At 44.7% G+C, this 26,723-nt stretch overlaps 1 protein-coding gene across 3 annotated transcripts; it reads left to right on the plus strand.

Annotated features, from left to right (window-relative positions):
• The first annotated feature begins 1,816 nt into the window (after positions 1-1,816).
• On the plus strand, positions 1,817-26,633 carry GSN (gelsolin). 3 transcript variants are annotated; one of them, XM_048966006.1, is made up of 17 exons: positions 1,817-2,067; positions 15,718-15,919; positions 16,839-16,993; positions 17,987-18,148; positions 18,370-18,519; positions 18,809-18,898; positions 19,790-19,922; positions 20,367-20,455; positions 20,709-20,924; positions 21,756-21,889; positions 22,646-22,736; positions 23,133-23,303; positions 24,103-24,277; positions 24,556-24,680; positions 25,074-25,151; positions 25,659-25,719; positions 26,156-26,633. In XM_048966006.1, exons 2-17 carry the CDS (start codon positions 15,727-15,729, stop codon positions 26,323-26,325), a joined length of 2,193 nt encoding a protein of 730 aa, XP_048821963.1. In that variant the 5' UTR covers positions 1,817-2,067; positions 15,718-15,726; the 3' UTR covers positions 26,326-26,633. The 3 variants fall into 3 exon arrangements, with proteins under 3 accessions (XP_048821963.1, XP_048821962.1, XP_048821960.1); XM_048966005.1 differs by lacking the exon at positions 1,817-2,067 and adding an exon at positions 2,481-2,537; XM_048966003.1 differs by lacking the exon at positions 1,817-2,067 and adding an exon at positions 14,267-14,489.
• The last annotated feature ends 90 nt before the right edge of the window (positions 26,634-26,723 follow it).

Below are 26,723 nucleotides of genomic sequence, written 5' to 3' on the forward strand. Positions count from 1 at the left end.
CAAATCCCAGGGAAAAACAAAGCCTCAGAGTTAACACAGCTGATAGAAAGGTTGCGCGTTCTGCTCCTCTCAGAGCAGTGTACAAACTACATCCAGTGACACGTGGAGACCAGTGGGTAATGAACAATGAAGAGCATGCTCCCACTTTGGTGGGACAGCTGCTTTAAATAGATATATACTGCTGCATCTCTGACAATGGATCGCTTGATGCTCAACTAGATGCTCATAAATAAATCAGGGAAAAAAAAGGAAGAAAATCTACAATCAAGATCCTTCAACGCAGCACCTCACAGTTATTGCAAGAAAACTTATGAAAGAAGTGATACATAAAGCACAATTGAAGGAAAAAACCCACTGCTGGCATTTATATGATGACATGAAAGCAGCAATTCACAATGGTTAGGAAAATCTAAGCCACCCAGCAGCAGTAACAGCAGATTGGGAGAATCACAAAGGCAGCCAATGAAAGAGCAGCTGAAGTAATGTATGTTTGCTTAGATGTGGTTCCTCTGCCTTTTTTGTTCCCCCAGCTTCTTTTTGTGGCTGCGTTCAAGTTTCTGAAGGCAATTACAGAAAGCAGAAACATGGGATATTTCAGGAACTGTTTTGAAATGCCGCACTTCTGCGTGAGAGTGGGTCATGTAGCGCTGGGCTGCTCTGAAATGACTAATTGCTCTCTGATTGGATTTTAAGATGCCAGCTTCTTCTTTCATCTCTTCCCATTTCAGCTTTGTGGTGTCTGTAGAAATGTCTGTGGTCTTTTTGTTGATTACATTTCTTTATCTTTTTTTTTAGTTCCTCAATCTCCTGGAAAATAGACAGACCCGAACCATTTGCATGTACGCAACCTCAAACCTTTGCATTAAACTTGATAACGGTACGAGAATGTCTGTGACAACAGCAGTAGTTCTGCTGTAAGCAGATGCAAATCAGCCAATCCTCCATTATGGCAGCCAAGGCAGTGAACTGAGTTCAGGCTGGAAGCAAATCCCATGGCCACTTTACCAGCAGTGCCATTCCAGCATGGCTCTCAGCACTGCAGAAGGCAATGGCTCCAGCTGACAGCACTGTGCTCAGTGTGGCTCCTTTCATCCCAACTACAGACAAAGCTGAGCAACACTGGTTTCTCTGACTTATCTGGGAGACCACACTTAAACACAGACACACTTTTTTAGCTTAACACTGTGCTGCGTTTGAGCCTTTTTGAGAGCAAGCAGTCTGTGCCTTGGCACAACCCCACATCATTACAGCAATAGAGCTGTACCAGCAGCACCCTCTCATAGATGCAGCAGCTCCCCAGATCATCCAGATGGTGACATGACACAGTTACCCTCCACAAATCAAGATCAGCGCCACGCAGAGCTTGCCATGGGCCTAAAGCAACGACAGGAGCTAGCAGCAGGCAGCTTCACGTAGCTGCGCTCACTTTGCCTTGTCTCCATTGTCTCCCAGCAGCTGTCTGTGCAGAACGAACCCTTCCAGCACCGCTGCCGTGCCGCAGGGCGCTGCGGGACCGGGATGAAGGGCCGCGCTGTTCTGCAGGCTCAATGGCGCCTTGTTACCGCGGGTGTGAGCGGGGCACGGGGCGGCCGGCCTGCGGGGGTGCACGGAGCGGGACGTGGGAACGCCTGGTCTCCTGGGTTTGGCTGCTGACCGCGTCGCAGAGCCGCGCTGCCCTCGCCTCGTGCTGGAACACGAGGAACCACTCGCCGTGTGACACGGAACGAAGGAGCGGCCCTTCCCTCCGCCACACGGCCTGGGGACGGCCCGGACGTGCTGCAGCAGGCCGAGCTGAGCGAGGTAAGCGAGGAACAAAATGGTGGCCAAGGGGCTGGGCTGGACGCGGATGGGGAGCGGGGGCAATCACGTCTGCTATCGGGCTTGTCCCGGTCCCGCCGCCGTAGGGCAGGGCTGAGCCGAGCCGAGCCTAGCCGAGCCACCGGGCCATGGCCGGGGCGGTGCCGCGCTGGGGCGGGGTGCGCTCTGTGCCCGCCCCCGGGGCTGCCCGGCTGTGCCCAGCACCGCGCCCCGCAGCTGCGTCCCTCCCGCCCCGAGCGCCAGCAGCAGGTAGGGCCGGCAGCGCGGCGGGGACGGCGCGGAACCCTCCGGCCCGGGGTGCGGGGCGGCTCCTGGGGGCGGCGGGGCCGGGGGGGCGGTGGCGGCTCCGAGCTTGGGGCTGCCGGGGGGAGGTGGAGAGGGGCGTGGGCGAGCGGCGGCGGTTCGCGTCTGTTCGAGGCTCGGCGTGGGTCGCACGGCTGCTCCCGAGCCGGTGTCTCTATGTAACGCGGCTCTCCGGAGTGTAACTCGGTGTTACGCTGCGCCCTGAGACCGGCACGCCGTTAGCGCAGCCCGGGGCGGAACGCCGGCCGCCTGCTGAGCGTCTGCGCCCTGTGTTGAGCGCTTCTGTGCCCGGGGAAAGGGTGTTTGAACAGAAATTCCACGAATGTAGATACTTAAAGTTATTTGAAATGTTTCCTAGGAAAAGTGTTTAAAAAAAAAAAGTTATGGGGATGACTTGTTTCAAGGAGGCCTCATTAGTAAGTAGATCCTCATTGAATAAAACTGCTTTGAATGTTACTTGCTTTTGGATGTGAAAAAAAATTGACTTTGCTAACAAGGATGACTCTAGCATCAATTTCTCCTAAGTCTCCTTTTTTTCTTACTGATCATTGCAATTCTTTCAGTTTTCCACTACCAACTTTGCATGATGCAAATTTCTCAGTGAAAAAAACATTTCCTTTGCTGAATTTATGGCATGGCTCATCTTAGGGTACTTCTGCACTGGAGCAGAACGTGGTTCTCAAGTACCTCTCGTCCTCTAGGTTTCCCCAGCTCCCCTGCAGTGTGCTGTGTAACATCTGCCCAGCAAATGAATTGTTATCCAAGTACTCAGGATCAGGTCTTGGCTATTGCAGACGGTTTCCCTCATCTTGTCCATGAGGTAGTTTATTCCACACTCCATACTACGCAGTGCAGAGAGCTCCAACTTTAACCCACAGCAGGAAGAAGCAGAACCCAGCACTGCTTGATGTCCGCTCTGTGGGCTGGCTGTGCCGTGCCATTCTGCAAGGTGTGCCTGCATTCTGTGCATTGTACTCTGCTGTTCTTCTCCAGCACAGATAGTAGGAATGCTGTCCTCTGCACTGATGCTCCAGTCCTGGGCGTCAGCATACATTTATCTGTGCCATCAATGGGCCCCACCACAGAGCTTTCTTGCTGGAGCAGCATGGAGTTGAGCGTCAAGGATTTCACTAAAATTCAACACAATAGGGTGGGAATTGAAGTTACGCCTTGTAGGTGTGCGTGGATGGTGGACTTCTTAAATGCTGTGTTTAAATACTTGGGGGGATTTTCCAGTGGTTGCCTGAGAGTTCAGATACTGATGTGTTTTGGTGAGAACTGGGCACATGCAGTAGGTGGAGGAATGTCTCCTGCCCTCAGAAGAATGGACGCTTTCTTCAGCTTGGTGAAATCCTAATACTAGAGGGAAAATACACGGAAACTGAATCTGCAAACAATCTTTGGCTACTTTTGAATGTCTGAAGTGTGACAAAGCAAAAATGCTACTGTTAGTTTCAACTTTGATTTTACAGGCACAAATCCAAGCTGTCTGTGAATTTGCTCCTTTCATCACCAAAGCAGGGATGTGAGATAGCATTCCACAGTTTGGTTTCATGGTTCTGATAATGTTACTGAGGGCGGTTGCTGCCAGCTCCAGCTGAGGGGCTGGCAGCATGGCTCGTTCCATTACTGGGCTGTTTTTGTGGAAACTTTATGTATTTTTGTGATGTAGCCTCAGCCAAATCTCCTGAGTTAGCATTGCAGCCAGCAGTGTCACTGTGGGGAGATGCTGCTTCTGGGGAGAAGAGAAGGTAAGAGCCTTCCTAGGGCGCACAGAGCAGCAATTAGCTGTTTTCAAAGACCTGTGCTGAGTCAATGTTTCCCCAGGTTCACATAAAGTAACTTTTTGTATGCTGGGTGCTGTACAGTGTGCTGGTGGGAATGAAACCATTCTTAAAATAGCCCTCTGACTTATTTGGTGCTCAGGATTTGTATCTGCTTTTAGCTTGCTTTAGGAATACAAGCTTTGCAGCTTAATTCCAGACTCAGTACTGCTACTGATGTATTTCACTCATGTTTGTGAAAGAAGATGTTGGATAGGAATGTGGAGCTCCACAAACCATCTATTTCCCCCTTCTGCTTTGAAAACCTAACAGAAGGAATATTTTAGTGGTTGGTTTTTCTTCTTCTTTTTTATCTTTATTTTAAATATGAGCTGAAGTGATGAAGTTGCAGATTGATTGCAGTTACACAGAACATGGTTAAACATATGAAGTAGCTTGCTCACAATGAGTAACTACTGTATAGAGGGAAGCAGCTGTTCTTGTTTACTGTTCACTTTCACAGCACTTAGGAATTGCTGTATGAATAATCTATTTCAGAATACGTCTCTGCCTGATCACTTTCTTACCTCTGTCATGTAGTTTATTCTGCTTCTCAGCATTAGTTAAAGTTCTCATTTTGTCAGTTTCATCAATTAATCATCATTTAATCACTTCAGATGCTCAGAAGACTAAAGGAATTTGAAAGAAATGCTCTGAATGATTAATTCTGTTCCATAAAAGGAAAAGTGATGCCAGGGTTCTCAGCTACAGGCTACATGCTGGAGCTGTTTTGCCAGTATCAGGCAATCTCCCTAGGTGGGGGTAGTGCACAGCTACGGAGCCTGCCGTGTTCAGTTCATCTGCAAAGTATGTTTCTGCAGGAGGCGATGTGAGGAGGCAGTGCGGTGTGATACAGCCCTCGGGGCAGGAGCACAGTTGTCTCAGCAGCTTGTCAGTGTCTCAGCAGTGACAGGAGCTCGCAGCAGATGTTCAGGCAAAGGAGAGAACTGAGTTTGTACGACAGATTTCCTTAGGTTTATCATTGTGGCTTTTGCCACAGAGAACTGCCACGATCAGGGATTTTCAGAACTGAAGGTTGCATTCAGATGATCGTGTTTAGGAGTCAATAGTCATCCCATGCCTTGTGAATTTCTCGTATCTTTTTGTAGTTTTGTTTCCTGAGCAATAATTTCAATTTTGTGCCTGCAGAGAAGCACTTCTGTTTCCTTTAAAACTGCTACATAGCAATTAAGTTGTACTGTCCACATAGAAACAATGCCTTAATGCAAATACAAAAAATCATAGTTTATTTTTTTATGATTATTATTACTGCCTTTGTCATTTTCATGCCCAAGATTAATTCCAGAGTTGGATTTTCTTCAGCGCCCAGTCTATCAAGAATCTGTCTCATAGGAACAACTGTGGGGATCTACCAGGAAGAGCACTGTTACCACAGGAATAAGTCACAGCTCATTATCTCCAGCCCCTTATCCAAACAGGAGTAACTGCGATACTGCTGAGCCATGAGTCAGACTACAAAACCTTTGCAGGTTTATGTTGCTGAAGAACTGTCTTCCCATGATTTTGGCTTTCAGTAAGAACAGAAGTAAGTGAACTGGTGGTAGAAGTGTCTGAGCAGACTGCATGCACACAGGTCTGGAATCCATGGTGTGTGTGTGGTTGTTTCCCAAGAAGTCCGGGATGTTGGCAGATTTCCCATATTTACATTGCATCCTGCAGTCTGCTGGTTTGTACAGCAAAAGTATCCCGATTGCCAAAGTGGGTTCATCGTGCCTTTTATGCCTCTTTGGCGCTGGGTGTTGGGTGATTGGCTTTTTTGTACATGTGCCAGTCTGCCCACACCCTCCAGGTACAGCTGTGCTGCCAGTTCTTGCCCGATCACAGCAGTGGATGCTTTCTTGCAGCATCACGAGTCCATCAGCGTGCAGACACTCAGCGTATGCAGTCTGCTGATCCGGATGTGTATCTGGGGTGCTGGCAGAGAGCTGGTTTGGTGATATGGCTCTGATACATCCTGTCATAGGTGGATTCAGATCAGACAGTGTTCATAGCTGTCAGCTTCCAGTTCTTCACAGCTGCTCAGTGAAGGAAAGCGTGAGCAGAAAAATCAGGAAAGGAAGTAGGAGGCTGTCACGGTAAGGGCTTGAATGAGCGGCAGGGTTTATCCCTGATTATCCACTGATGATGCATCTGCAAGGTTAGAGCTTGGACACTTGTGGAGCTGAACAGAGCTGTGGCAGCTTTTCCTTGGGGTGCTGTCAGTGCTTGGCTCAGGAGAGCTGCATGAGGTGACACAAAGATGCCAGACTGGGACAGCCAGGCTGCACCAGGGCTGCTCCACCTGGTGCTGCAGTAATTTGCTGTGGTGCTCTGCGTGGTTCCATCATACTTCCCTTTGGATCATTATTTTATTATTATTATTTTAGTTTTTCTGTTTATTTTTTCCCCTCTTTGAGGTGAACTGAGATGTAGATAGTAACTGCATTCTCAGTCAGGATATTCAAACCAATCTGACAAGGTTTTTTGATCAAAGTTTGGGATATGATGGTGACTGGATAGAAGGATTAGTTGGTTTGGACTTAGATTTTTTGTGTGTTCTTACTTTTACCCATTTCAGAGTGTTCTTTTCTCACTACAGGCTGTGGTTTTGGTTCTTTCCCTCTTCTTCTCTTTTGCCCCTTATCCATTTCCCAGTAAGAATCTGGAACTGCGCTCAGCTGGTGTCCCAGCACAACTGGGAGAGGGAGAAACAGCCATGTGTCTGTGCTAGAAACAAGTCAGGCAGTGGGATGCTGTCCAAAAACAAAGTTTAAACATATGTTATTTACTGAATGTTTCCACATGCAGTAAAAATAAAGCTACAATTCAAAACAGTGCTTTTAAAACACTGGAGGAAATGAATCATCCCAGAATCTCTCGGGTTGGATGGGGCTACCGTGCTGAGAGCTGTCTCCATCAGGGCTTTCCCTACTTCCAGGCTGCCTGCCTTGAGAGCACTTGTGGTTCCTCAGCCATGAAAGCCTGAATCTCATTAAAAAGAAAATTTAAAAACACTGTTAATCACCAAAGGAAGACCAACACTTTCCAATGAGGAAGAAGGGAGTTTTTGACATGGCTGTCAGCAGCATTGCCTTCTCATGGCTGCAGGCCTGGTGCTCACAAGGGCTGTGGCAGCACTGGGACAAAAAGGCCTTTGAGAGAAGTTATCTCTTCGAGCCAGTGTGACCACATCTGCATGTATTCAGAGAACTGACAGAGGAACTGTAATAGCTCTTATGTCGGTTTACTCGGAAAGGGATGTTTGGGAGGAAAACCGCTGCCTCTGCAATGGGGCGGCCCTGTCTTGGATGTCCCAAGAGGAGGAGGAGGAGGATGGTGGGGAAGTGCTGGGCTGCTTGTGCAGGGCTGCAGAAGCTCCTGGCCATAGCAGTAACTCTGTCTCTTGTGTCCACCAGGGCTGGCACCACAAACCTGCAGCATCTATATGGCTCAGGCACGTCTGATGTTCTGATCAATGCCCCTGAATTTGAAGAAGCTTTTTGATTTTGAATGTGTCTGTGAGGTGAGGTAGCTGCTGTTAGCTCAGGATGCTGCCCATCTGCACAGTGCTCCTGTGCAGTGCCCCAGGCTCTGCTGCAGCACCATGAGGCCAGGCCTGGGGTGGGCTGCTCAGCCATGCTGCATCTGTGGGGCAGACAGGATTTCCTCTGTGTTCTTTTTAAGCACGACTGTTTTATACCGAGCCCCAGTATTTGCACAAACTTCTCCTGTTCTTGCTGTAGGTGTAGCAGTGGCTTGTTGTAAGCCCTCTCACCTAAGTCACCCGTGCCTGCAGCTTCACATGGAACACTTCGTGCTTCCCTTCTGGACTCCTTTTAGGTTGTCTCTTCTTGTTTCCATTCCATCTTCCCCAGTAATAATGTATTAGTCTGTGCTTCCTTGGGTTAATGATAATGAATTGAGCAGACTTTTGTGCTACTGAGGAATGCACTGGCTAGCTCACACGGGGAGAACGGTTTGCATCAAGTTGCAGCTCATTTCCCCTCCGCGCAGCCAGGACGTGGTGGCTGGAGGGACAACATCTGTGTCATTTCCCCACAGCTGACCACAAGCACATCCTCACTGCCTCCATCAGCGTGCTTTGGCTGTCACCACCAGATCTGTCTATGGGACTTGATAGGGAGTTATAACCATATTTTAATGTACTGGGTTATGTCTTTTGGATTATATAACGCTCCTTTAAGACATGTTTTCGGCACTGAACAGTGATTTGTGTCCAACTACAATTCACAATTCATTTTTGTTTGAAACTGTAGGAGAGCTGCTGGTAGTTTCCACAGATCCATACTTACCTTTGCTGTGTGTAAGTGCATGATTCAGCTCTCACGTATGCTAAGGTAGGGCTTTTAAACAGTTGATTGTATCAGCAGATTTTCTCTGGGTGTGTTTCGATCAGATGGGAGACCTGTATATTCTCCAAGAGTTTCTCCCATGTAAGTAATATTCCTCCTGATTTCTATCATGCACCTGAGAAGAAACTCAGGCTTCTGTGTTTTTTCGTGCGCCAGGTTTTCAGCCTCTGAGACTGAACCTTCTGTTTTCTCTGAGCGGATCGTATTCAAAAGGTAGAGAGACCAGAATAGAGCTGACATGACTCATAATGCAAACAAACAGCTGGAAAAAGGGAACAATACACAAATCATCTGGGTGTTCTAGTTTGCAAAAGTGGTTTAGTAGGAATTTTAACTTTTAAATGCAAAAACCTACTTGCCAGTTGTACAGATAATGCTGTACTTTGTGTCCTGGACTGTTGATGTGAATTCCTATTGGAATCCAATGTGTATTTTAAATGAAGGAGGAAGCTGTTAAAGGAACAATGCCAGTTTGACCTTTCAGGATGTGTGAGTGGCTGCATCTGTTCAGATGTAACTGCAAGGAGTAGTGCTGCCTCTCCTATAGGGGACTGAAAGTTTGTGGATCTGCCATGGTTAGAGTAGGAGGAGGCTCTTCCATGCCAACTTTTCTATTCCCACAGAAGCCTTGTTTACTAGCTTCTTTGGGAGGTGGGATGAAAGGGGCTGTTCTTAGTACTATCTGTATATGACCTTAAGGCTGTCAGGAGACTGAAAACTGAACTCATCTCTCATTTTAGATATTTTGCAATGCCTGTCACCTTGGCAACAAAGCTGAAGTCCCGTCAGATTTGTTTTCAGTGACTTACTGAAAAGTTAGTCACATTATATACTATGTTGTCAAGAAGGCAATAAAGAAAAGTATTCTCTTGTTCAATATGTACCATAATCAGTACACCATGCTGAACTGTCTTCCCTTCTCTGTTAAATGCAACACCATGTCTTGAATTTCTTATTGTCAGAACTTCAATGTTTCTGTAATATTCAATCTGACAATCTTTGTAAATTCATCAGAGTTTTTACAGATTTGCAACGGATCAGAGAAAAGAAATGGTTGCGCGGGTAGTCAGGAAGTGTAGATTATCTTCAAAGTGTAGGAACAGCTAAACCTGAGATAATAATTTGATATTTGATCTGTTCAGTGACATTATCTCAGACTCTGGAGTACACAGCTCTTGCTCTGGCAGTGTTCTGTCACACGTACAACCTGCAACCTGCGGATTCTGTTGGGATTGATCATGCCAGTAGTACTTTGCTCCTTACAAAATGCCAAGACCCCCTGTTCTTCTTTTGTTGCAGCAGAAACATGGTGATTTACTTCACCTCTCTGATACGGGTGGTGTAGAATGAAACAAGGGAGCCCTTCTGTTCCTGAGGAGACATGTTATTTCTGGGGAGCAATCCGTAGTCTCTGGGCAACTGTTGACCACTAAGTAGAGGAAAAGAAAGGATTGCCTGGGTGGAAATGCAACTGTTTGCCTCCAAGGTCCAGTGAAGATTGAAGCACAAGAGCCTTCAATTTTTGAAGCATGAATGCTGTGTGGTTACAGAGTTCTGCTCAGATTTACTGTTCTCCCCATACTTTAGAAATTCAAAGTGTACTTGACAGTTATTTTGGTGCCCCGTGTTATCATCAAAATGAACAATAGTGCCTTTGCCATCTAAAAATGCAGAAATTGCTCCAGAATCACGCAGCAGGTGTTTTAGATGCTCAGTGGTGCAATGTTGTGTTGGCTGCAGACCTTCCTTTGTGGGCCTTGTTTGTACAACACGTTTAGACAAATTAACTGAACCTATCATGAACTAGGAGTGGAGCTGTAAATGAGAACAACCATTTGGTGATCTGGCCCACCGCTGTCACGGCCACATTTAACTCAGCTGAGCTTCCCTGAGCAGCCCTGTGTGGGTAAGTCCTTTTCCTGTTGCTGGGTGTACGTGTGGAAATGGCCACAATTTCTCTGTAGCTCGAACAAACAAGAAGTTATTCTGAAAGAAAGTGTGTGTTTGTTTTTCTCTTGTAAGTTACTGGCAGAATGAGTTATGGAAGAGTGTTTGCTCTGAAGGTAAGCCTGAGTTCTCCCTGGACAAACAAAGCCAAGCACCCTCAGGAGTGCTATTTCTGTTAAAGCAGGGTGCTGATAACGTAGCAGTTAGATCTCTGAGTCTCTGCTTCATGTAAATACCTGGAATGTCTCTTTCCTTTGCAGCACGTAGACCTCTTTACGGCTGAAGCTATTTAAACAAACCTTTGCACTTCTTTTGTCACCCACTGTTCTACCAGCAATTTTCCATCTATCTATCTATCTATATTTGCAGTTGCTCATATTCAGTGAAAATACTGGGAAAAAAAAGCCTCCAGGAGCTTCACTGAATGGCTTAAAAATATACATGCTGTTCACTGTCTTAGAAACATTGAAGTACGCAGCTTTGTGAGGAAAGCCCTGCGTGCCAGTATTTGCTTTGTCATGCAGAGGAGCTGCCTACTAAGTACTTATGCACATTCCTGTGCATTTAATCTTGCTTTAGTAAATTTTTACTTTAAAAATTCCCTTTAAGAAGCATTACCATTACTACCTTGCACATTTTGTGGTCTGAAATACCCTGGCAATACCGGAAGTCAGAGAATGTTTTGTTTGAGTGTGTGCATTCCTTCAGATCGGGTAAGCTGCTCTGGATGTTTGAGGTTGAGTAGGAATCAGGCTGGAGCTCAGGAGAATGAAGTGTTGTCTCCTCTTTTTGATTCTGCGAGACTGGATGATACTGTCTCCCAGAAGGATATTTTAGGCAACATTATATAGCTGAGAGGGCTGTAGGTGTGAAGATGTGACAGTAGATTTCATTTGGATGGACTAGTCATTAATTGTTCCCACTAATTGGCACTGCCACGTGATGAGATGGAAGGAATAAGAGATTCTAGACTCTGTCTTCACAGGTATGCCTTGCAGTGAAACAGGATGTTCCTTTCTGTGCAATGCTGGGCTGGGTCTGAGCGTGGCAGAATGGGGCTCCTTGTCAGGAGCAAACTCGGAGGAGAGTGAAAACAAATGGTGAAAGTGCTGATAGCACAACTTACAGGAGCACAGGGCCTGTGTGGGATGGAGGAGTGGGAGCACAGCCACAGGGATGAGTGTGAGGAACATAAATGGGAGTATCTGGGGGGGAGGCAAAGGGAACTGTCTCTTATAAACAGAAGTAAGCAAAGAAGAATACTGAGTCCCAGGTGGAGATGGTGGAAGCACAGCTTGACAGTGCTGTAATGGAGAAGATGCACACCAGGACGTTTGCTGGGCAGCGAAACAAGACCGTCTCCCTGGTTTTTCTGGCCTTTCTATTGAAACAGGTATTTCCCAGCCTTGGGAAAATCATTTATAACTGTACTGAAGAAGCAGACTCCAGATTCTGCCACTGGTCTGTGAGATACACACAGACTTTTGCACAAATTCAGCTTCCACAACACACCAAGTCCATGTGCTGTGTGCGGTAAATCAGGATGCTATCTCTGTAATTATTTCTGTAGACCAGTCTCTGTGATAAGGCATTCTCAGACAGACCTGGCACGGTTGTGTTAATTGCACATCTGGACACCATAATGAATTGTGTTCCAGTTTGCTCAGAGCATTGGATTTTTCTTAAGTTCTTGTTTTTATTGCTGTGCAGCCAAGTGTCATTTAGATGATCCATCTGCACTGAAATCCCATATTTCAAGCCCTTTCCTTGTTTTCCTTAAGTAACTTCTCTTTGCATAAGATGCTGACCCTGAGCAGCACCATTTCTATGACTAAGCTGGACAGTTTTATTAACATCAGCCTGAGGTTTGCTTTCTTTCCCATGTCTCCAACAAGACATCCTTTTGGGTATGGTCCTGGCAACCTGATCTGGCATTTACCAGCAATAACACATCCAGAGCACAGCTTTCTGTGGCTTGACTCAACAATGCAAGATTAGCACAGCAGTAATAAGCTGTACCAGCTGCTGGCGTGTGTTAATGTTGCACTTATTCTTTTCTGACATGCTTCAGATAAATCCTTACCAAAGATTATTACAACACACAATTTATTTACCACCACTCTCGTTCCTCTGCAGCTAATTGACATCACAAGCTTGGATTCGGGACAGGACTTATAAAATGCCATGTTAATTAATGGACCAAATCTAGGTGTTTGTTTCCTTCCACTTCTCACCTCCTCCCTTCTCCCCCCCAGCCCTGAAAAAAAAAAGTCTTAGGGGATTTGAGCTTACCCTGAAATGGGATGCTAGCAGTGAACATTATCCTAGCTCTCTTTGCGTTCCATCTGTTAAGTTTGGCAGTGTCTCACTGTGCAGACTTTTATTAATAAAAAGTCCAAAGTATTTTTCCATTTGGAAGGGACTCATCTCTTTCTAACGTTGTGCAATCCAGTCGTCCTGGTTTGGGTGTGCTGCAGCTGCAGAAGCCATTCACAGCTGGTTTTCTCGGAGCATCAGAGCTGTCCCAGTACACAGTTAGGCTTCCAAAACTTTGTCACCAGATTCAGACCCTTTGACACTCTGAAGTTCCTTCATGGAGATCAGAAATGTCAGCAGGATTAAGGCATTGTTTTCATTATCTATTTCAGTTTGAGAACTTGCACTGAAATTTTCAGAAGCGCATTAACTAAAGCAGTGCTTGCCAACTTGAAATTTAAAAACAAAATGTGTTAGCTTGGACAAGAGAGAAACTGTTCTAGGAAGAGAGAGAAAGTATCCTCATGGAGAGAGGAGAAGGCACATGCACTGTGGGGTCTGATCTTTCCATACGGGAGTCTTGTGGATGCAGCCAGGTGGAGCGTTTGGCTTCCTGTTGAAGCACCTGCTGAAAACTTGAGAAAGCATGAACACTGTCAGTAATTCTTCTCAGGGTGCATTAAAATCACCAGCAATATGACCACACGTAGGCACTGGTTATGTTCCTCCTAGTGCACCTGTTTGACCTCCCAGGATGTGCGTGGCACACATGCAGCATGTCTGCAGCAGTCTGTGCAGCCGTCGGCAGCGTGTGGCAGTGCTGGACCTCAGACATGGCTGCTCCACCTCCAGAAGCAGCTGCACCAGCTGGAGGAGTGTGGGGCTGCTCTGCACCTGGGCTGGAAGTGGAGTGTGAGCCTTCCTGTGCAGCCTGTGTGCTGCAGGCACCTGGGAGGTGTGATGGGCTGATGGAAGGATGAGCTCTTGGCTGCCTCTGTGATGGCGATCCATCAACGTGCCTGTTGCGATTCCATTGGCCCGAATGGGGCTGATGGCTGCTGTGTTTCTGTCACAGGGCTCTTAGTACACCCTCGGTGGTATTTGGTTGTAGAATTACTGAATTAGTGTTGCTCTCTCACCTGCCAGCCCGCTAATGCCCTTTTGCTAACACTAGAGCTGAAGTGCACTTGTCCATCTCAAACTCCTCTGGCTTGTGTTACTCTGATGGAGGTTTGTGCAACATTGAATTCAGGTGCAAGGCTCATGATGAATTTTGCTTCCTGCTCCTCTGACAAGTTCAGAGAGATGAAGGTGTATTCCCTCCATCCTCCGGTTGTTGGGATGTGCACCATTAGTGCTCCTCTGTTCTGACATCTTCCAAACCTCTTTCTCTGCAGCCCTTGCCATCTGGAGCAGGTTTGCTGTTCGTTCCTCTGCGTCTCATCAACTTTCTATTTAGGTGCAGTCATCAGCAGACAAAATATTGCCTTTGTTGTTGATGTCTTTTAATTTCTTCCTATTCCCTTGGCCTTATGACTGGATATTTGGCTTGTTTTGAACACATTTGCTCTGTCATTTGTAATGGATAGCATATTGTCTTGAGCTATTGCTGGCTGGGATGAAGTATCTGTAAGTGGCTGTAGGAGTCTGAGGCTCCCTGAGGAGTGTGTGCACAAACAAGTTCCGCCCCTGCATTGCTGAGGGGGTGGGCGTGTTTGTCCCTGATAAAAGATGCGTGCTGCAGCGCTCTTCGATATCGGCGGGAGGAGAAGGAGGGAGCTGGGACTCCCTGCAGCTTCTGCAGGAGGAGGGAGAAGCCCATCTGCTGTTAGAAATGGGAAAACAGGGCTTTGGTTATATTTTTCTTACCGTTTTTTGCACAATGGCTCTGAAGCTGAACTGTGTGAGCTCCATGTCTGTTGCAGGGCTTGGCTATGTTGTTACAGCAGCTGTGGTGCTTTCAGCTGTGGTAAGTGACCAGCACCACAATTAAACATGGGCAAACTTTTACTCTTCAATTACTTGTAAGAGTCACCCTGTTTTCTAACTTCGTAAGGAGTTTGTGCAATTTTATAGTGGGATTTGGGGAGGAATGAAGCAGTCAAAACTCACTGTTTTCCATCTTTATCTGTTTGATATCAGCTTAGGAATCACTTTGGTAACCTGCAGTTTTGCTCTCCAGTTTGTAACATTCTTTGTTTCTGCCTTGGAAGCTGAGCAGGTGACTCCTGTGTCGTTCTCATACTCCTGTCCATCAGCTGCTGTGAACTCTTTTCTTTACCGATTTATTGGATGCTTCTAATATAACATTTTAATTTTTTCTTTCCTGTTGTCTGCTATCACTTACAGGCATGCTATAATATACAGACAAACGTCTTTTGCCAATACTACAAAAATGTTCTGTTTACTTTCAGTGTTACCAAAGTGAATTATTTTCATGTGTAGCTAAATGAAAGTGTTCATTATGTTTTTGTAAAATAATGGATTGTATGTTGTAAATAGACTGCATTTGTGTGACAGTACATGTATTAAAGCGGAATTGCAACATCCCTAGGACAGGATTTTATGGATAGCACTTTAATTCCTAAAATAGAGCAGTGGCACAGAAATACTGAAGTAATGTCTCTTGATTATCAATAGAATTTAAGAATATAAGGAACTTTTTAATTATCTCTTTGATATTCACAATATTTTCCAGTGAGAGCATGGTCAGATTACACAATAATGAGAATAATATCTGGATAATACACAATATGTAAATGATGATTAGTAATTGTGCAAGCTGTACAACATATAGTTAAAAGTGGTATGCCCATTTCCTGCAATAATTAGCAAGGAAACTTGTATTTCACTTCTGTGTCATATTGATAAGCTATAAATTGCTTGGAAAATACGTAAAGTAAAATCAAGAAATTAGGGGAAAAAAAAAGAACCCCAAAACAACGCTAGATAAAAGAGAGCCTGCAAAGGAATGTGCCAGGGATGAGGCATGGAATAGAGTTGTTTGGAAAGTAGAAGTAACAATCATCAATTGAGAAAGATTTCGTTTATTTATTCACAAAATTCAATGCAGGAGAAAAGAAAGGAAACTCCGCTTGTTGCTTGGGACAATAGCTAAGAGATCAGAAGCAAAGTCATTTAAACAAGAGTTTCCTTGTACTGTGTGGATTGAATAACATCCTCTGTCCTGCCCGTAGCCTGTCAGCATGGTGGAGCACGCTGAGTTTTCGAAGGCTGGGAAGGAGCCTGGCCTTCAGATTTGGAGGATTGAGAAATTTGATTTGGTACCAGTGCCAAAAAATCTGTACGGCGACTTCTTCACAGGAGATTCTTATCTGGTGCTGAACACCATCAAACAGCGCAGTGGGAACCTCCAGTACGACCTGCACTTCTGGTTAGGTAAGGCTGTGGGAGTGCCCCTGCTGAAGTGAATTCTGTTCCCCTCACTACTCTGACATTCTCCAGTAAGTGTTACCCAAGGAAATAAGGAACAGAACTTGGGGCATCCTGGGAATGCAGTTTTGGTGCAGATATTGCTACTTGCCTTAAATATTTGGAATAGTTTCTGCAGTAGAGAGTACAGCCACCTCTGTACCTGGAAATAGAACTGTGGTATCAAAATAATGGCTTTTCTGATCAAGGTGATGTGATTCCTGGTTCTCCAGAGTAAGTTGTCAGACCCATGGAAAAGACAGGAACTCAGATGAAGGAGTCTGCTGAAATCTTTTCTATTTCAAGGGGTAGAGGTCAGTTCAGACCTCCAAACTGGCCTTCTGCAATAAACGTCACTGAGTGACATGGCCAGGCTTTCTCCACATTCTATAAAACTCACTGGCAATATCATAGTTAAATCTGTGTAGGATGCTTGCATGGTGGTTTGCCCTGTTTGTCATCTGTCAATAGCTTTTCTACACTAAAGAGATTCTGAGAGGCAAACTGCTGAGGAACTGGTGCCCTGCTAGTCTCTACAGCCTTAATGAGCTGATGATGTCTTCCTGCAGATTCATCTGCTCGTGAATTTGGTCCATGAGAAGCTTCCTTCCAGGGCAGGGTGAAATAGCAAAGGGAAAATGTATGATACTTAGCAAAGCCACAGCTGTGAAGCAGTGGGGCTGCAGCAGTTATGGTGGCATTGTAACCCTTACAGAAAAATAACTTTTTCTTATGCTGTGCAGGGTCATTATTAGAAAATATTGCAAACTGCTACTCTGCAGATCTGTGTGGAAGCTGAACTTCCAGGAATTTCCTTTCTCCCTTGTGCTTATGCTGAGGCAGAAACCTTGCATTCTCTCCGCATTTTTGCCTTCTCATTTCTTAGGAGATGAAAGCTCTCAAGATGAGCGAGGGGCAGCTGCCATATTCACTGTTCAGATGGATGACTACCTTCAGGGGAAGGCTGTTCAGCACCGTGAAGTGCAAGGCCATGAATCCTCAACATTCCTGGGGTATTTCAAGTCTGGCATCAAGTACAAGGTAGGTTATGCTGGATCTTGATCCTGCCAGTCTGAATCAAATCTGCAAGAAATGACGTCCTGCCCACTTCTCAGAAAAATAAGAGTTGCCCTTTGGCCAGTTGTTTAAAAAGCATTCTCAACCAGATGTTTTCAATGAGGTGGAACTGACAGGGTGGAGAACAGCAGATCCCAGTGGGAGAGCTTTGGCTCAATTAATAATGCACAAGGAAAGCCCCAGGAAATTTCAGGGATTGGGATTTTGTTTTTCTTTGGAAGACAGAGGGAAAAAAACAGTCTCAAGATGTCTGGAATGAGTTTAAGAGCAATCCAAGTGAATGGGAAACGCCTACACAGTAGGCTTAATTTCTCCCAGTTACTTAACTGAGGTTGGCCTTGCCTGTCTCTTTTTCTGTGCTCAGTCCAACTCCTTACCAACCACAATGTTGGGGGAAAGCAGATGAATAGTAGTACTGTATTTTCTTGTAATAGAAGTAGAAACATACAGTCTAGAATTGCTATCCTTAGTCAGGACTATGGTAGTAGAAGGAAAGGAGTATCAGGTCAAATGCTTGCCAAGTACTTGTATTTCCTTGTGTTCAACTCTCTTAATCTTTCTGTTTTGCTTATTTCCTGCTCATTTCTTACTATTTTCTATTCATTCAAATTCGGTAGTACTTTTTTGGACAATACATTGTAGGGGTAGGGAATCCTAGGGCTGGGATAATTTTTGGTAGGCAAGAAGTGCAATATACATGGAAATACACCCTTTACTCCACCAACCAAAATCCCCTGAGAATGTCAGCTGATCTCATGTTTCTATCAGTGTCCCACAGACAACAGAGGAATGGAAAGCTGGGATGCATTGCTGGATAGATGGACACACAAAAGTCCAGCCTGCACATATTAGCTCCCTCTGCAACTTTCTGATGACCCTCTATCCTGTGACACATAAAAACTTCTCATGTATAGCAAATCAATGTATTTTTTTCTTCCCTTTTAATTTTTGTCTTAGGCTGGTGGCGTGGCTTCTGGCTTCAGGCATGTGGTTCCCAATGAAGTAACTGTGCAGAGGCTTCTCCAGGTCAAGGGCAGGAGAACAGTCCGAGCAACAGAGGTCCCTGTGACCTGGGAGAGCTTCAACACGGGGGATTGTTTCATCCTTGACCTTGGCAGTGTAAGTACCGCATAGAAGATGAGTTATCAGACTTTCGGAGGCAGGAAAATTCTGATTAATTAATTTATTTTTTTTCTTCATGCTGTGTTCAGTTATCTCAGGTGTTCAGCATTCTGAAACATCACGTAGCCGATTTTCTAACATCTTTCAGTCCTGAACATGCTGCTCCAGAAAACGTCATGTTAGGGTCTGACAAGTGCATAACTTTTCTTTCTCCCCAGAACATCTACCAGTGGTGTGGCTCCAACAGCAACCGTCAGGAGCGTCTGAAGGCCACCGTGCTAGCCAAGGGGATTCGGGACAACGAGAGGAACGGTCGCGCCAAAGTCTTTGTTTCAGAGGAAGGAGCAGAGCGGGAGGAAATGCTTCAGGTTGTTCACTTCATCTGTTTCTCTATGCTGGAATGGGAAGGGCAGTATGTGAAAGAACAGATGCAGTGGATAGGTAGGCTCAGTTATGTTTGTGTGTACACAGGAAGTGCCAGCGGTAGAAACACTCGCGCTTCAATGCAGACTTGGTCTTCTTCATTGTTGGGACAGCAGGATATTTTTGCTGATTTTGATCTAGAAGTTTCTTCTCCTTGTTCCTTGTGGCTGGAGCATCTGCAAACAGAGATTTTTTTGGATTGGCTACTAATATTTTCTTTCCTCTCTCTCTCAGGTCCTAGGACCAAAGCCCAGTTTGCCACAAGGAGCTTCTGATGATACTAAAACTGATACAGCCAATAGAAAGCTCGCTAAGCTCTATAAGGTAACAAGAAACAGATGGACCCTCACGATTGTACAGAGTGAAGTAATCTTTCCACAATTAGATGGAGCTGGAATAGTGTAGAAGAGCTGATCTGATCTGACTCAGAGTCTTTTAGGAACCTTTTTAAATTTAAGTGTATGAACCTTGGTTGCTTACACTGCATACCCACGTGCTTTTTACTGTCTTTATTAGAGACCAGAGTCAGCAGTGGAGATTCAGCTGGAGCTTTTCAGGAATTTATGAGAGAAAGGCAGAGTGTGAAATGAGTGGGGGGAACACTGTTAAAAACATGAGAAGAATGGACTAGAAACTGGCTTTATCTCTTCCAGTATGCAGTGAGCATGATGAAGTAATGATTTGGAAGGTAATGCTTACCATCAGTTAGTATGAGTGCAGAAGACCGTTCAAGACTTTCCAGGAGGAATTCTTCTCTGCAGTTGTCTCCACTAATGACTTGGGGAATATCTGCCCAGATGGTTTGTAATGTAGACCTTTAGTTATTAGGAGGTACAAGGACTCAGACCTTTAAACCCTCTTGACACACGGAGGCCTACTCACAGTTACCAAGACAGCCCAATTCAGTTCTGAGATGCAGTTATTTTGCTTTAGAAGAATTATAATGGCTGCTTTTGCATCCAGTACGTTTAGCAGTTTGGACTAGGCTTTGATTCTAGTGATTTCTGCTTTGCTAGACATATCTGAAATCTTCCGATTAAGTGCTAGGTTCTGTCCTACCTTTGCTGTGTCAGAGGTTCCATGTTTGAATGATAATAGTGCCTGAAGCAGCCATTGCATTCAGGTTGATTTCCCTTCCACTCCATGAGTTTTGGATTACTGCCATGAAGCTGAAGGCAGACAGTGCCTTATCTAATCTCTGCACTGTTACCACAGGTCTCAAATGGGGCTGGGAACATGGCAGTTTCCCTTGTGGCAGATGAGAACCCCTTCTCCCAGGCAGCACTGAACACAGAAGACTGCTTCATTCTGGACCATGGCACAGATGGAAAGATCTTTGTTTGGAAAGGTACTGTAGAGATGCAGGTGAAGCTGGTTATGTATGCATAGGATTTTCATCCTGATTCCTGTTTCTTTTGAGCCAGGTAGGAGAGTGTTCACTTGATGGAGGTGGTGCTTTTCAGGGCATTAGATAATGCTATCAGATAGCATTAACAATCCTGGGAAAGCAAAATGGCAGGTGCTGAGATACTGGGTTTTGGTTAAATGAAGGTTTCTGGGAACCAGAAAGAAAAAATGAATTAACATCATAAGCAAAAAGGAAATTGTTCTCTCAATCATCCTAGAAAAGCACAAAAGAAATAAAAATTTCATTTAGTACTCAGCACCATCTTCTAGCTGGAATTCTGTGCCCTTCAGCTGTTGCAAAAGGTTGAATTGCTGTGGACCGTTTTTCTCTGGGTAGATAAAACTTGTTAAAAGTTGCTATCTTTCCTGTCTCTTTTCATTAAAGGCAGGAGTGCCAATTCTGATGAGAGAAAGGCAGCCCTGAAAACAGCTACTGATTTCATTGATAAGATGGGTTATCCGAAACACACCCAGGTAAGGATGTGCAGCCCACCCAGATGCCACTATGAATAGTTCTCTACCACATGGGCACTGACTCCAGAGCACAGCTCATGTGAAGTGTGTCAGTCTTTCAGGTAGCTCCTGTTTGGGTGGACATGCTCTTCAGCAGAGAGACCCTGCAGTCTATCTCCAAGGCTAAAATGGCCACTGTCCTTAAAATGGCATTTACTGCTTTTCAACTAGCATGTAACATGTAACTAGCATGTAACTGGCTCTTCTGTTTCAGGTCCAAGTCCTCCCTGAGAGTGGTGAAACACCCTTGTTTAAGCAATTCTTCAAGAACTGGAGGGACAAGGACCAGACAGAAGGACTGGGAGAGGCTTACATTTCTGGTCATGTTGCCAAAATCGAGAAAGTACCTTTTGATGCTGCCACTCTACACACCTCCAGGGCCATGGCTGCCCAGCACGGCATGGAGGATGATGGCTCTGGCAAGAAGCAGGTAAGCTGTGTCAGAATCCTTTTGAAGAGTTTCCAGAATTGTCTTTACTACTTGATGCCTTGCTGTAAGAGCAGATGGAGCTTGAGACTCATCAACACTGCACTTTCATAAATGCTGGGGTAATCTTTAACATGTAAGATACCAGGAAGGTCTTGAGAGCCCTACAACCTCTGTAGATGAGCTGGGTGTAGATGAGCTGCTGTTTTCACTCCCAGATTGCCCTGGGGTCAATGCTTCACCCAACACCATTGACCCAGACTTCTTTCTCATTCGTCCTCATCCTATTATTCTAGCTCTTGCCATCATGCATGTGATGAACGGTTGTCCCAGAACACCTATCTGATACATCTGGATGTTTGTGTTTGTGCATAGAAGCAATGGTCAATGTGGGCTTGAAAGAGCTGAGCCAAGAGTCCCAGCCAGCCTTGTACTTTTCCGGAATCTCCAGTAAACTAAAATCTCTGTTCATCATAACTGAGAGAAATCAAAATCATCATGTCATGTACAAAATGGGCATCAGTGCTGGCAGTGCTGGTAGTCTGACTGACATTTCTCCTGTGTTTCTCACCATTCGGAAGGCCTGATCAAGACTGGGAGTTCACAACTGGATAAACTGAATTTCCTTGCTTCCAGGCCTGGCTGCAGGCTGTGGAAATCTGTGGTGGATGGGAATGCAGACTTTTAATGGCTTTCCCCAGCAGGTGGGGCTGCAGGACTGCGAGTTTTGGGAAGCTGGATGAAGAAAACAGCTCGGTCTCTGCTGAGGAACATCTGCTTACTTGTATTTCACTAAGAAAATTTCTGGTCCTCTCCCTTTGTGCTCTTTTCTAGATTTGGAGAATAGAAGGCTCAGAGAAAGTGCCAGTGAATCCTGCGACATATGGCCAGTTCTATGGAGGGGATAGCTATATTATCTTGTACGACTACCAGCATGCTGGAAAGCAGGGGCAGATCATTTACACTTGGTGAGAAAGACTGGGCCTTTGTGGAAGCTGTGAAGTCTACTTCTTTGTGAATGGGTCACTGCTGGTTCCCATTTATGGAGGATCCTCAGGGAATATGATTTCACCTATGATAGTATTACCTCCCAGAGCATTACTAGAGGTCTGGAAAGTTTTGAAGTTTGAATGGAAGGAATTACTGTGATAGCAAACAAATGAAAAAGATGCTTGCTTGTTTGTTTGTTTGCATTTCTAGCAGTACTTAATCCTTTGGATCAAGCTCTGGACTTCTTGCAGTTTCTACATCTGAGACCACTGTAACTAACTTTTCTTACTTTGACACCTTGACTGGTGGATTGGGACTGTTACATGTCCCAGGCCATGCCTTTAAGGAGGAGCTTTTTAATGGTCTCCCAGTCATGTTCTTGCTCCTCAGCAAGCAGAGAGGGCACAGGCAAGCTGTGTAACTAAAACCAAAAGGAGTGCAGTCTGTATAAGTACTGCACATATCGTTCATGCTAGCCATGTGAACAGGCATGTTTTTAAGATGGCTGCTGAAAGGATCTTTGGAGGTAGGCATGGAGAAAAAGAATCTCTGCTCATTATCTAGAAAACATCCATATTTCCCTCTGAAATCAATCAGTCTTACAATCTAAGACAGTGAACTTCTTTTTCATGCTGAATGAAGTGCTTTGACGTTTTTCTTACATCTTGATCTCTGTAAGGTGCATGTTGGGGAGCAGGCTAAAAATGAAACTCAAATTTTGCCTTCTCTTTCAGGCAGGGTGCTCATTCTACTCAAGATGAAATTGCGACTTCAGCATTCCTCACAGTGCAACTGGATGAGGAGCTGGGAGGCAGCCCTGTGCAGGTGAAAAAAACAACCAACAAACAAAAACAAATTAAAAAAAAAACCAACACAAAAACGGACTGAAAATAAATAGGATATAATTGGTTTTCTCATACCTTGCAAGTGGCAGTGAGCCATTTGCTTTCTAGTGTTAATAATTCTCAGAAATTAACAACCTGTATTTCATACAAATTAATGCAACATGTTGGCAGCCAGCAGAATTTGCTAGGAGAAGCAGAAAACGCCCTGCGTATATTTAATTACATTTTTTGCTGCTGGATTGGTGAAGACTGCAAACTCTGTGAGTTCTGTAAGAAGATTCCAGCCAGAAAATGGCAGCCAAATCCATTTCCAGCATACCTTACGCTTCTCTTCATCAGTGCCTTAAAACTGACAGCAGGTTATCTTTTTCTCTAGAAACGAGTAGTGCAAGGAAAAGAGCCGCCTCATCTGATGAGCATGTTTGGTGGGAAGCCTTTGATTGTTTACAAGGGTGGAACATCTCGGGAAGGAGGCCAGACCACACCGGCACAAACACGGCTGTTCCAGGTCCGGTCCAGCACCTCGGGAGCTACCAGAGCTGTAGAGGTATGTGGAGAGAGAGCCAGCTGCTGTGTTGTGCACATAAACTGCAGTGGGGACGCAACCTCTTCGAGAAGAATGAAGGCCAGATTGAGCTTTCTGATGTAAACTGTAACAAACTTCTAAACCTGCAGAAAAAGATGTCTCTTTTCTGGTGAATAAGTGGTGATAATCATTATGTTCATTTTGGTTTATAAATATAATCTCAAACAGGTTAAACCATTCTGTCTGAAGTCCACAGTAGATGTTACACCCTGCATAAAACAATGATTGCCAAATACTGTTCGGTGCTGGATACTGTGACTTGTTCTAAGCTTGTGTGACCACACTCCTACCAGTGGAAGACTGCAAGTGCTGAAGACTCTAAATAAAAATAGAGCTTGTGCCAGCATACAGGCTGAGAGCCCTTTCTATTTGAAAGAAAATACACACATACAAATAAACATTATGCTAATGATTCAGCAGCAGCAGGATGGTGCTCTGATAGTTTCCTCAGCAAGTTCTTATATCTGCTGACAGAACCATAAAGACTGGCAAAATGACAGCCCCAAGCATCTGAGCAGAAAGTTGTGTGTATCTGTAGGTTGAATTCAGAAACACACGTTTGTTTACTCTTCTCGTACAGCTAAGCCTCACTCATTACCCAGACATAGGCAAATATACAACATATACTGTAACCCTACATGCTTACAAGGAATATCTTGTTTGAAGTTTGTTTCAGAATAGATACTAACTTTCATTTTGAAATTGCGGGCTCTACATAGAGGATGATTGCACCTCACATGTGCAACTTTCTTTTTTTCAGCTGGATCCTTCTGCCAGTCAGCTGAACTCCAATGATGCTTTTGTCCTGAAAACTCCCTCTGCTGCTTACCTCTGGGTTGGCCGTGGCTCCAACAGTGCAGAGCTGTCAGGAGCACAAGAGCTGCTGAAGGTTCTGGGAGCTCGTCCAGTACAGGTTTCTGAGGGTAGAGAGCCAGGTGAGGGACATACATGAAGTCTGATATCATTTCTGTGTAGCTGCACTTTCTCAATAATTATTTCCTGGATATTTTCTTTTTGTCTCTCAGAGAAAGGAAATGTCAATGTGACAGAGGGTGGCTTCTCCAGCCTAGTGTCTTCATAATGTGTAACAGCACACCCGTGTTTGTAGACCTCTAGAACTTTCTGACTTAGACAGAAGAATGCTTAAAGTCCTACCCAACCATACTGCTTTCCAGCAATAGCTGGGGCAACAGCGTATCTATTTCTTTATCAGATAACTTCTGGACGGCCTTGGGTGGAAAAGCTCCGTACCGTACCTCTCCTCGGCTGAAGGACAAGAAGATGGATGCTCACCCCCCTCGTCTTTTTGCGTGCTCCAACAAGAGTGGACGCTTCAGTGTGAGTGTCTGGGAAGATTGTCAATTAATTCAACATTCATCTGACAAAGCTGAGAGAAATTTAGTCTGAGAATGCCCCGAGTCAACTAGTGAGCTGTTACACCCAATTTTCCTTTGTAGCGCTGCCTCCAGAGGGGAAAGTATTAGCAGCAGTTATCTTTTTCTGCAGAGACAGCAGCTACCTCTATAGCAACTTCCTATAGCAACCAGCATTCCGATTCCTAAGATTTTAACTCATGAATCTTTCAAGTAGCAAGAGGGAGCCATAGAAGCCTTGTGCATGAATGAAAGGCTGACAAGAGGTGAAACGAGAGCCCTGGTGAACTGCATTTCTCTCACTAAGGTAAAGTGACACTTGCAGAACGTCGTCATATTTTGATCTTATGTTTTTCAGATTGAAGAAGTCCCTGGAGACCTGACTCAGGATGACCTTGCTACAGATGATGTTATGATCCTTGACACATGGGATCAGGTATGTCATGTTCACCTGCTAAGGAGAGAAGCAAAGAATATACACCATGTGGCTCTAGATCAAGAGATCCAAATTAAAATCACTAGCAGAATTATTAAATTGTAGAGTTTTTTTGCTTTGAAGCCTGAGAACAAAACACCTCACCTGTGACACTGAAGAGAACTTACGCCCAGAACCTGTGCTAGTTGCTGTGCACGACTCAGCCAAAAGTGAACTTCGAGATGAATTCTGTGTCTGTTTTATGTAAAGATGTTCAAACATCAGTTATTTTTTTCTGTTGTTAAGCTGGTGTACAGCTCGTAATTAGAATTTACAGCAGATAAACTGCAGCCAAATGCTTCCTGTCATCTGCCAGAAACTTTATTCAGGTGGGTCAGTGATCCAGGCACACCAGGAGGAATATGTTTCTGTTCAGTGTTGTACTCAGTTCAGCCCTTATCTTCTCTTTCATAGGCACGTTGGCTGTTGCTGAAACAATTCATGTGATTTATTTTTTTTAATCTATAGGTGTTTGTATGGATTGGAAAAGATGCCCAGGAGGAAGAAAAGACTGAGGCTTTGAAATCTGGTAATGACATTTTTCCTTCTGAAATAAATGTTTCTTATTTTCCCACCATCTGATTCTAAGTCAGACAATTTAATATACTGACGAATATATCTTAATCATAACATTCACTGTTGTGATCAAAACGATCACACAGATTGAGAAGAGACTCCCAAAGGATTCCAAAGAAAGGTCTGGTGTTTAGACACTGTGCTCAGGCCCCAACAATAGAAAAGTATCCCTGTGTGGGGAGTACAGACTGTCCTTATATTGGAGCATTTTATAACCCTAACGTGTGTTTTCTACCTAAAAATGCCAGTCTTCTAACAGGTCTAGATAAAACCACAGAGTAAAAGCTTATTTGTTTTAATGAAAAATCTGAAATTGTATCTCTGGCATCCATCTGCTGCTCCCTAAGATTTGTACCTTATGAGATTTTCTTCTACTTGTGCCTTTACAGCTAAACGATACATTGAAACTGATCCAGCCAGCCGCGATAAGAGAACTCCAGTCACACTCGTTAAGCAAGGCCTGGAGCCTCCAACCTTCTCTGGCTGGTTCCTGGGCTGGGATGACGACTACTGGTCTGTCGATCCTCTGCAGAGAGCAATGGCAGATGTGGATGTCTAAGTAACAGGTTTTTCCTCTTTTTAATAGAGCAAGTTTAGTTCCTTCAGTGCCTTCAAGAGCTGCTTCCTCCTGCTGGATGGATGCTAGCATGGCAATGATGTTAATAGCCAATTAGCTGTGCAATAAGTACCAAAACCAATCACAATACTGCTCTACTCCTTGCTTTGATTATATTTAATGTGGTAAAGCTTGTTTGGAATAGGAGAAGAATGGGTGAGCTTTGTTACTAAGATGAAAACGTTAAACAGAACCTGTAGATCCCACCTTTGAACTTACTTGAAACAAATACACACCTTAAGAAAACGAAACCTTCTCTGTGCTGTTCTTTTGTAAGAGCGTTAAATGTTTACAGAAAGGATTTTGTGGTGGCTTGGGATGTTTTGTTTTCCTCTCCATAG

This window comes from Lagopus muta, chromosome 19 (assembly GCF_023343835.1).
Source record: "Lagopus muta isolate bLagMut1 chromosome 19, bLagMut1 primary, whole genome shotgun sequence".
NCBI lineage: Eukaryota > Metazoa > Chordata > Aves > Galliformes > Phasianidae > Lagopus > Lagopus muta.